At 36.0% G+C, this 11,325-nt stretch overlaps 1 protein-coding gene across 2 annotated transcripts; it reads left to right on the top strand.

The window, feature by feature from the left end:
* Positions 1-1,991: 1,991 nt before the first annotated feature.
* Positions 1,992-10,609, top strand: kmt5aa (lysine methyltransferase 5Aa). Of its 2 annotated transcripts, XM_020655775.3 has the most exons (8): positions 1,992-2,102; positions 2,177-2,213; positions 3,904-4,054; positions 4,291-4,576; positions 4,660-4,747; positions 5,097-5,156; positions 5,905-6,095; positions 6,628-10,609. In XM_020655775.3, exons 2-8 carry the CDS (start codon positions 2,205-2,207, stop codon positions 6,836-6,838), a joined length of 996 nt encoding a protein of 331 aa, XP_020511431.2. In that variant the 5' UTR covers positions 1,992-2,102; positions 2,177-2,204; the 3' UTR covers positions 6,839-10,609. The 2 variants fall into 2 exon arrangements, with proteins under 2 accessions (XP_020511431.2, XP_065821345.1); XM_065965273.1 differs by having other exon boundaries at positions 1,996-2,213.
* The last annotated feature ends 716 nt before the right edge of the window (positions 10,610-11,325 follow it).

Genomic DNA, 11,325 nt, shown 5'->3' with positions numbered 1-11,325 from the left:
ACATAAATAGACAAAGTAAGTAAGATAAGAAATTACCAAGTTAAAACATAAGAGGAGTTAAGATATATGCATAAATACGAGATAAGAGCATAAATAAAAAAACAGTAAGAACAGTAGGCCTACTTTTTTTTATAATTCAATGAATTTTGAAATTATTTGGTGTGGATAATAAAGCCTGTTACAAGTTATTGCAAGACTTAGGTTTTTCTTTCCATCTTTTCTAAGGGTATACTGATTATTATGATAATTTCTCAATCATGAAAACTCATAAAGGCAAACCATTAGGAAATTCTTGTCCAACACTTTTGTGTTATTGAATATCTTAAATATTTTACATTTGTGAAAATAAATTAGACAAATAAAAGAATCAACTTGTCTCTCTAAGCTAAAAAAAAAAAAAAACACACCTAAGCTTATTCCTTCACTGTATCTCATTACATTTATTGGTTAAATTTGAAGGTGTCGTCATTTTGCTGTCAATATAATTTAAAGTAGCCTATCTACAGTGAAAAAATAATAATAATTGGGTGCTTTAGTACATACTTCATTTATGTTTAGAAGTAAACATGCCCCAGCCAGTATTGAACACCCATACTGGCCATACTGATCCAAGCACAAAAGCAAGCATGTGTGTTGAGAAAGTTGTGTTTAACGTTTTATGTTTAGCATCATGCTAAACACATGAAAAGTACAAAGTTCAAATGAAGTGTCCCCTGTTCTCCAAAGACTCGTCTCAATGAGATATGAATTAAAGGGATTGCAGAAGTCACAATAAACAATACTTTGTTACAATACGGATCATCAACAAACAATTCAAGTCAGGGGGAAAACAGTGAACAGGGAGATCCTCAAAGTATTCCTGATTCTGAAATTTCTTAAGGGGGTTTATTTTCCTTCTGCAAGTTTATTTTCCTTCTAAAAGTATGCACTCTACGATGAGGTAAAACTTATGGGTAAAACTCTTACTCCATCTATTCTTAGCATTTAATTTCATAGTTGTAAACCACTTGAAGTAAGTCCTACAAATGCATTTTACTACTATTATTAACTATTTAAAAATGACTTTTCCTCTTAAAGATAAGAGTAAAATCGTGTTTTTTCATGAGTGCATAAAAAAATATCTTATAATATAGTATGTTTTGGGATGACTGTGACTCTCTCTTTTTAGAATTATTATGACTACACATTCCTAATTTACTTACAACTTTTAGTGAAACAAAGTAAAGATTTTAATGTACGAGTTTAAATGGTAACAGAGCATGTTTACAGTTTGGTACAAGAACTTGAAATAGTTCCTCCAACAGTTCTTTCTTACCGAAGGCCATAACTCTGTACAACAGCTCACCTCTTGCGAGCAGAGAACTGTCATCATGATACTATCTGTCTCTCCTTACTGTAATCTGTTCTGCACATGTTAAATTTACAAATTATCCCTGCACTCATGTTCACTTCATTTGGCTGTGTACTCGCAGTTATATTATATAGTTTCTGCTTATAATATGTCTACACTCATGCACTTTAACTTATGTCAATACTGTCTATTTCCAACTCTGTTTTTTGCACATTTACATTTAATCTTTCATATTTAATTAACTACCATTTATGACTCTGTTCTTGCACATTTACATTTAATCTCCCATATTTAATCTTCCTATTTAAGACTAGTAATGCCTAGTTAAATCCTGGTTGTATATATTCACATTCTTAGTTCTGATATTTTTTAGTACTTATTTACTTTGTATTTAATATTATATTGTGTTTAGATTTGCTAACATTGTGTTTTTTACTCATATTGTGTGTTTGATAACCTGCTGCTGTAACGCCACAATTTCCCAGTTTGGGATCAATAAAGTAATTCTATTCTATTCTATTCTATTCTATTCTAGTCTATTCTATGCTATACTGTATGACGTATGGTTGATGACGTCGCCTCGCGGTCGCCAGCAGAGGGCGCCAAAGCTTCGTCTTTCCTCTATCATTATTAACATGGAGAAAAACATGGCGGACAAGATCTGTGGAGGCTGCATCGGCTGAGCTGCTGGCAGTTTAAACATAACCGTAGGGCACAAAGTCACCGTGAAAGGAGGCCAGTCGGTAGGAAGGTAAATGCTTTTAAGATTGGGGAGAGTTTGGTCTGTAAACCGGGATAAAAATCCATTTGTTATTTCCCTCGAAGCGACAGGAGCAACGAAAACAAGTCGGACATGAACGGGGTAAGTTAGTGTGTTCATCACTAAACTATGGTTTACGAAGCGAGATTAAGTAGTCTCTCTAAATGATAACGATACATTAGCCTTTAGGAGATTGAAATACTATTTTAAATCTAAAGTATTTGTTCCAGTGTTAGTGAACAGGTACAGTCATGTAAGAGTCGTGTTGTTGAAGAGTGCTTTAGCATTAGCTCGCTTCATGTGTCTGTCAGCTAAAGTCAGACATGTAACAGTGTTTAGAAAATGTAAAGAGAAAAAGAAGCACACAACGTCGTCTTGCGAAAGTTGTTGCAGTGTTTAAACGTGGTGGTTAAAATATATCTTAATTTGTGTGAATTTGGTGGGGAGATAATGAGGTGAGAAGAGGCCTGTCAGTGCCTGTTTTTTTTTGTCATGGTTTAAAGGGAATGATGTACTGGTGTGTTGTGGGTGTGGATCCTCCTCAGGGCCCCCACCCACACTGCTAGTGCTGGTACTGTGGGTAACCAAGTGTGTTTCATATATGGTAGTAGTTTTGAATATTCATCTTCACCCCTTGTCAAGAAGAAAATAACACACACTGTAAAAAAAAAAAAAAAAAGTCCTGTTTCGTCACATGTATATCTTTTGATTCATGTTTGTTTATGTTGTTCACGTAAATAAATAAGTTTAAAGACATATGTTTGAGCATTTAACACATATCCCTTATCTATCTATCAATCAATCTATCAATTTTTATTTGTATAGCGTCAACTCATAACAAGTGTTATCTCGAGACACTTTACAAAAGAGCAGGTAAAAGACCTTACTCATTGTTATGTTACAAAAAAAGACCTTACTTATTGTTATGTTACAAAGATCCGGTCTATCCATCATGAGCACTTTATCAAAGCAGTCAAAAGTTACAGTGGTAAGAAAAAACTGTCTTATTAAAAGGCAGAAATCTTCAGCCGGATCCCCGGGTGATGATGAAACAGCCTTCACAGGCCTAGACTGCGCCGGGCTTGGAAAGGGATAGGGGGAGAGATGGGATAAGATGCAGGAAGAGGGATAGGGAGCAAGGGGGCCACTATGTATTCCAAAATTAAATGTAAAACTAACAACTGATAATGATCAGTGAAGACCCTAACCCCTTAACAAACTGCTTACCATATTGTTAAGTTTTTTTTCTATTTCTCACCTAATTCGTTCTGTACTTCTTTGAGGACAAACAAATATGTTTAATCACATTTGGTATGCATGATATTTAATATCTTTCCAATGAAGGTTGACTGTTTGCGCACTACTTCCCCTCAGATAATGCAAAGAGCACTAAGATTTGTGCTTACGTGACTGATGAAGGAGAGTGAACTGAGGGAAATTTAGTTGTGCTTTATAAAGACTGTAATGAAAAGAGCAGTCATTTAGAATTGTTTTGGATTAAAGAGAGACATGAATGTAAAAAAAAAAATGCCATTGCAGAAAATGGATACGAATTTGTGTCCATTGTTTTACCCCAAGATATCTAATGTCTGATTGCAACTTGCAAATAAACTCTTAGTGGATAGGCCTAGTTGATAACTTACATCATCACAGTGCAAAGAACATGGGGGCTTAAAAGAGACCGCCAATACCAAGGATGAAAGGTGGTGTTTTAAGATGTGACATCTGAAGCCCTTGCTCCTGTAAGCTTTTCTAACTTTGTAAGGGACACATTTTCTCTCTGCATTCCCAGGAGATCGTTTGCAGTAGTCATTCAATCACTATCTTAAGCTGCACCAAGTCCATATCTCCAGTTCATGATGAAAACACGATCAAGCTGAGGCAGGACGGAAGGTGCTCGCCAATATACTGCCAGCAAACTGATGCTCAAAGGCAAGGAGAGGGTGAGTGACTCTTCTGCAGCTCCACATCTTAACTTGAAGCTGAGGTAAATAGGATTAGTGATGAACTGTGTAATTGTATTGTTGGAATGTGTTATTTTTTTATCTTTGGAATACCGGATTCTCTGTCTGCACGGAAAATGTAACTTTTTAGGTACGAATTAAGAAACCATGATCCTTAAACTTGAACTTGTGTGTGGATAAAATATTTGTATTCACCCTTTTATCTTCGACTCCAGGCCGCAGAACCAACACCATCAGCCTCTCATCGAAAGACTCCCAGTCAGATTTCCCAGAGATGGAGAGCAGCTACAACCAGTGTTCACCCTGCTGGTCAGATGAAAAAACGCCATTGCAGCTCCATCGCACTCAGACCTGCCTCCGCTCCTCCACAGATCTCACTCTGCCTCTCAGTAACAGTTTATCACACCCTCCCCTCCACGCCAACAACAGCAGCCCCATCCACAGCCACCAGAGGAGAGGGGTATGCTTTAAGGTTAAAGGAAGAAAACCCACCCTAAGAATGTACGCACAAACTCATTACTTGTACATTTTAAATGACACGGCGATTGGACATTTGTTTATGTGGTTATTTTGTCCTTTTCCAGCACGGGGGGGAAAAACTCCCAAAACCGAAAAGTTACTGACTACTTTCCAATACGAAGAAGCTCAAGAAAAAGTAAAACAGAGTTGAAGGTAAGACGAGTTTACATCTGTAGTTTCTCTTTTGATTTGTTGAATTCCAAATCCAGATGCAAATTATGGTTCACCTCAACCCAACCGTACCGTTACCAGTTATCTTTATGATAACCAACCTACACTTGGTCACTGCCTGTCATATAATGAGGGGCAGTGTATCAGCAACAAACTCCAAAACAAGTCTGTCTTCTGCTTGACTTTACTTGGAAACATTTCATGAAACTAGAGAAGTTGCAGATGTTTGTGTTGTGTGTTTCCTTATTTATTTAAGTTTTTAGTAAGATTACTTCATAGTAAAATCTAATTGTATTTTGTCTTGTAGTAATCATGTGTCCTTTTTTACCAGTGTGAAGAAAAGAAGCACATAGACGAACTCATCACAAAGGGAATAGAAGAAGGAATGGAGGTATGTTTACATGTTTGCTACAACCTTAAACCTGGCGTTCACTATAAGATTGTAGGAAAGTCATGGTGGAGTGTCAGCCCACATTCCCACAACCCACGCTCGACCAAAGCTCACGATTTATGGCTAAAACTGTTGCCATGCTGAAAATGTACTCAATAGTAACATAACATGGGTCTGTTGGCCGACAGATAATGACAGAAGATGTGTTGAAGGGTAAAAGTATGCAGACATTTTTAGTGTGTTTTTGTATGTTTCAGTTACAAAGACGGCTGTCAGCTTTGATGATGCCGTGGAAATCACTTGGAATAACAATCATTAAAAAAAAAAAAACAGTGCTAAAACTTTCCAGTGGTTTGTAAATGAATTTCAATTAAGTAAAAAAAGAAAAATAATCATCAGAAAATGAAGCAGGTAAGCCATAACGTGGAGCATAAGAATTCCCCAAAGTTTATTTTTCCCTAAACTGTGAGGGCCATAGTTCATCTAACTTGATGAAAACCAACTATTTATTTGCATTTACCAAACAGATGCAGACAGATGTTTCCTGTTTGTGTGTTTTTTTGTCCTTTGCCAAGCACATGCCTGAAAGTGGTTTCATCAATATATACTGAGTAACAAGAAATGTACTAAAATGAATCCAAAGAGTGCAGACAATGAGGATGTATGAAACATGAATGAAAACCAAAATCAATGCGTCCTTTGTTGTGATTGATGACGATAAACTAACCTGTCAAACTGTGTTTTGCAGGTTCAGTATATAGAAGGAAAGGGGAGAGGAGTGTTTGCGACAAGATGTTTCCAGAAAGGCGAGTACGTGGTGGAGTATCACGGTGATCTGCTGCAGATCACTGACGCCAAAAAGAGGGAGGCTGAATACGCTCAAAACCCTGCAACAGGCTGCTACATGTACTACTTCCAGTACCTCTGCAAAACTTACTGGTATGAGAAACCACTTCGTTTCCTTTTATATCTTTAATCATGCATGTGTATTACCGTGTAGTGTGTTAAAAATAGATAGAGTGCAAGAACACTCAGCTCTTTTTATTATGTAAATAACAAAGTGACCGTGTAAAAATGCTGAGTGTGGAGTTTGTGCTTTCAAATCTCCTCTAATTACAAATATAAATTATGAGTAAGATAACATACAAAACAAGGGATGAAATACGAAACAGAATTACTTGAAAATAGAGATCAATACAGATACTTTTGATATATCAGGAACAATAGGGAAAAAAAGTGGGGGATCTCCCACTGTGAGGGATGTGTGAAACTCTAAATGTTAGAGGCAGGCTGTCCTGAAATGTTCTTAAAAACTCCTGGAATGTATTGGATGATGCCATTATGTTGACAATAATGGCATCAAAATGAGGTCAAATCTAATAAAAGCTGTGTTTGATTGAGGTTAATTTACAGAAGAAAAACTTTAGTTATTTTATCTGACACACAGTTTGTTTGCTTTTGTTTTTGACAGTGTGGATGCCACAAAAGAGACTGATCGAATGGGCAGGCTGATAAATCACAGTAAAAATGGAAACTGCCAAACCAAACTCCACGACATCAACGACGTCCCCCACCTCATTCTCGTTGCTTCTCGAGATATCGACGAGGGCGAGGAGCTTCTGTACGACTACGGAGACCGCAGTAAAGCCTCCATCGCTGCTCACCCTTGGCTCAAATATTGATCCAGGGCTCCTCTTCAAAAAAAAAGAAGAAAAAGGGAAACGTACAGTAACACTCATGTTTCTCTTTCGTTAGTGTACAAAATGCCTTAGAAACAGAATGTGTACCCTTTTTGTTCTAGTATCGAGGAGATGGGGGAGGGGCGGGGGGGTACTTATCACATTTTGGTTGAGGTCCCATGACTTCAGTACTTTTTATTTATGTGTATATGAAACCTTCTGGTTGTTTTGCAGCACATTTATTTTGTACATTTTGTATTAGAGCAATGCTTCTACAGCATGCAGGTGGTAGTTAACGCTCTGCATTTTTATACCGCTTTTTCTTAATTAGTAGTTAGCAATACTTGTATTTAAGGCCCCGGCGTCCTGATTGGGAGAAGCGTACAAGATACTAATAACAAAACCCTTTAAAAAAAAAAAAAACTGTTCTAATGGGGTTTGATTTCAGACATCAATACTCACATTGTTTTTAGTGGGAGTGTAAACGTTGAGCAGATTCATGGCTTATTTTGCATATGTGGGTCTGAATAACGCACAACATTCACATGGCTGTTGAAACTGAAACTTGATACACAGGAATACATCAAAAATGAATTTTACTGCATCTACATGATTCTCTTTTAGTTGAGTTTTATATCTTTCCAAAATATTGTATTTTTAATTAAGAAAAATAATAACTTGAATTTCTCAATCACTGACTGTATGATCATTCCAAAGTTTTCTCAAATACCTAAAGCATATTTTTTACGTTCACTTTATATTTTCAAATTTAGAACAGCAAAAATTAATCACTTTTCTTAAATGATTAGCAAATAATTTAAGAAATACTTTGGATAGCTGACTTGAGTGCAGATCTCTTTCATTCTTTTAAACAGTCGACTTAAAGGCATCAGAGGCTGGACATGTTACATTATTTTTTACAAAGACATAGGGAAGTTATAATAAGGTCAATTCAATCTACTCAATGGACACCCTTAAGTATTCACTTAAATATTCATGAACTCACAATTCTCTATCACTGCACTTTGTAAATATATTTATTTGCTTGCTGTTGTAATCCCACATTTCACATTTTTCGTATACTCTTTCCCTTACTGGTAGAAAAAAATTAACTAATTTCTCTACGTTTAATTTCATATATATAATCAGAGTGTCTAACCTGACAAATTGTCTTAAAATTATCCCAATTTAAATTTCCATTCCCCAGCCTTGATATATGAACTAAATGCTGCTTTATATCCTCCATATTTATAGGCATAGAGGTTTAATCTTCTTTTTTCAACCTACAAAGTGGACACCTCTAAACCCAAAATGTAAAACTCTTCTACTTAAGCATGGGTTTTGTTTATGTCACATATTATTTTAATATTTTCACACAAACAAAACAAGGTGTCTTTGGGTTCAGACCAGGTCCGCTGGATCAGGTCTAAAATGGGTCTGGTGAACTTTTACACTCCTGATGTTCAAACAGGATAAACAGGTCTTTCTATACCACGCTGTTGTCGTTTACACTGTTATCACATTATTCACAACTACATGTTCCGTGTGAAAGTATTGAACTGCTGAACTGCCAACAGGTCTTCTTTTCTTTTAAAACTTTGTTTATTAATACTTTAATCTTCAAAGAGTGTTTCACATGAATTGTAGCCAGAAGGTCAAATTTACCCCAATTTATTTGATCAACCTTGACTTGGGTTTGATTTGTCCTGAACCAGAAAATCACAAAGACACATTATTCTTCTTTCCGCCCATTTGCATTCATATACTGTATTTTTTAAATATATTTAATTTCATAAATCATGCTGGCACTCCATGTACCTAAACTTAGCCGGAATAATTACACGACTGTTCGAGTCAACATGCCACAGAAACATGCCAGCTCTCCAATATTCATTTTAAAGATTGCTGGATGAAACATTTGACCGGTAATGGTTGAATTCAATCAATAATAAATCAGCTTAGAGCAAAGCCATGTGATTATCCATTTCTTTTTATTGTAAACAAATCTCATTAGAAGAGAGGAAAAAAAAACAACAATCAACATGTTAGACTGTTTCTCAATACAACTTCCTGTCTGTGGCCATGAGCCTGTTGGTTCCTCCTGCAGACATCCTCAAAAACAAACACTACCTTATAAATAGTGTCGTTTTAAGAAGGCTAACATATTTTCAAAAAAACAGCTGTTCACTGTAGTTTAATGACAGTAGTTATTATTTTACAGGAGAAAATGAAGTAGCACAATTTAAAGTCTTAGCCATGTACACATGCAGTTCATCATTTATCTCCTTTATTTGTATCTAGTTGTCTTCCACTAAGTGCTGATTGAGTTATTATCTAAATTATCATGGATTGTTTTAAAAATGAGTTTGGTATTAAAATTCTGGAGCTCAATGTTTTTTAACAGACCGGATGATTAAATGATTGATAGCGCCCTCCTGTCTGTGGTAAAAAATAGAGCCACAACTACAATATGTTTAGCTAAGCTTAGCATGAAGAAATGGGGAACAGCTAGCCCTGCTTACTACAAGAGCTGAAGACAAATCATCTGTATATCCAAACCTCCTAAGCTAAGGAGATGTTGTATTTTAATTGTAAAATCTGAATGGATCGTAAAAACACATTTCCCAGTTCAACTCCTAGGTCAGGACCAGTAATGAATTTTTATATGGAACTTTTTAAGTAGGTCAAACCATACACCATTATGTAATAATACTGATACTTCAGATTTTCTTTGTAAATACTTTGCTCTTTAATTGCTGAACTACTAAAGTGACATAGTAAATGAGGCAGACTTGAGGCTTGTTAATGAAATGAAGGATTTTGTTCTCAGAAAATGATCCACAAAAAGCTGTCAATATCTAACATCAAATACTTCATTCAAAGCACCTGTGAGGAACTCTGTTTGTGTGGACCTTGGCGCCGCCTGTGGACAAAGTTTGTAGTCCTATCAAGAACACATGCAATACGATGTGGTCGACTTTAGATGTTTGTAGCTGGATCAGGTTGCTTAAACCCAGTTTTGCTTTCTTAAATCATAACAGAAGTATAATGAATTTAATCCTGGATTAAAAGGGAAAAAAAAGATGTAAAGTAAACACTTCCATCCCAATAATAGTTCAGTACATAAACCCCTTCTAAAATGGGCGATGTCTTCTATAAACAGGTTTTATGATTAAGAACATGTTCATTTGTGAGAGGATGTTTTTAGGCTCAGTTTGTGTCTTAGGACAGCTATCTGTTTCTCTCAGCTCATAACCTCCCACTACAGGCTCAAATTCAACTGATATACTGTACATGCTATTGGTATCAGTCTTTTTCTTTGAACTCCGAGCAACAAAGCAAATAACTATCTCTAACTACCTTTTTTTTTTTAAGTCCTTGAAATTATATTGAATTCTTTTTTCTTTCACAAGTGTTCAGACTTCATGAAATGCCCCCCAGTCGAAGTCTCAAGGTTTTCAAAGTATATTCAGTACGTCTTTGACTTCAAAGACTTTTTGAAAATGACCTTGAAACAAGTATCATCAGTGTTAATAAAAAAAGAGACCAGAGACTTTTCAACATTCCCCTGCCACCTCTTACTGTAGCATTGTTGAATTGAAACGTTTTTATTGAGCAGAGGATCATTTCATTCTTTATGTAGAACAAATGCAATAATACCAGACCTGTTGGCCATTTTAGGAAAAATATCTCTTTGCTGTTGTAGCGTTGAATAAATCTTAATGCTGGGGTTTGGTCTTTGATGAATAAAGATGTAATATGCAAGGAACACAAGTGGGCCTCTCATTCGTTCTTGAATAAGTACCGGTAATACCAGGTTGTAGTTTTTTAAGTTTTATTTTTTGGTGACTTTTGATAGGACAGCCAAAGAGAGACATGAAGAGAGTGGGTCATGACATTCAGCAAAGGGCAGAGGTCAGATTTGAACCCACAGCCGTGTGATGAGGACTATAGCCTCTCCTGATGGTCTCACACATATCATCCTCTGCCATCAGGGTGTGAATTGGTAGGTGTGACATGCAGTGTAAAAGCGCTTTGAGTAGTCAGAAGACTAGAAGAGCTCTATAAAAGCACAAGTCCATTTAACATTTACCATTCCATTTACATGTGGCGAGCTCTATAGCAGCTAGGCTATCGGTGCCCTGCAATACAATGTGTTGAATATGCACAACTAGTTTTAATCTTAAATCAAGATTTTAAAGTATTATACATTTTTACATTTTCTGATGCTAAGTGAAAGATGTCTATAACTAAATGTCGTGTACTGTTTCTAAGATAAAGAGATTGTACCTCTGTCTCTTTAAGTTCGTACATGTCTTCAAGATGAATTTAGAAGACTTGAATAACTTGTTAAAGCAGTGGAATTGAAATTGTTACATTTGTAGCGTGAATTAAAGAGGTCAATTCACCTTTATTTTACAAAATTCACACTCAAGATTAAAAGATTTGAAAAAATAAAATAAAAAAGAGCCACTACAGAGATTGCCTAT

This window comes from Labrus bergylta, chromosome 17 (genome assembly GCF_963930695.1).
Source record: "Labrus bergylta chromosome 17, fLabBer1.1, whole genome shotgun sequence".
NCBI classification, from domain to species: Eukaryota; Metazoa; Chordata; class Actinopteri; order Labriformes; family Labridae; genus Labrus; species Labrus bergylta.
This window is presented reverse-complemented; position numbering and strand designations above follow the sequence as displayed.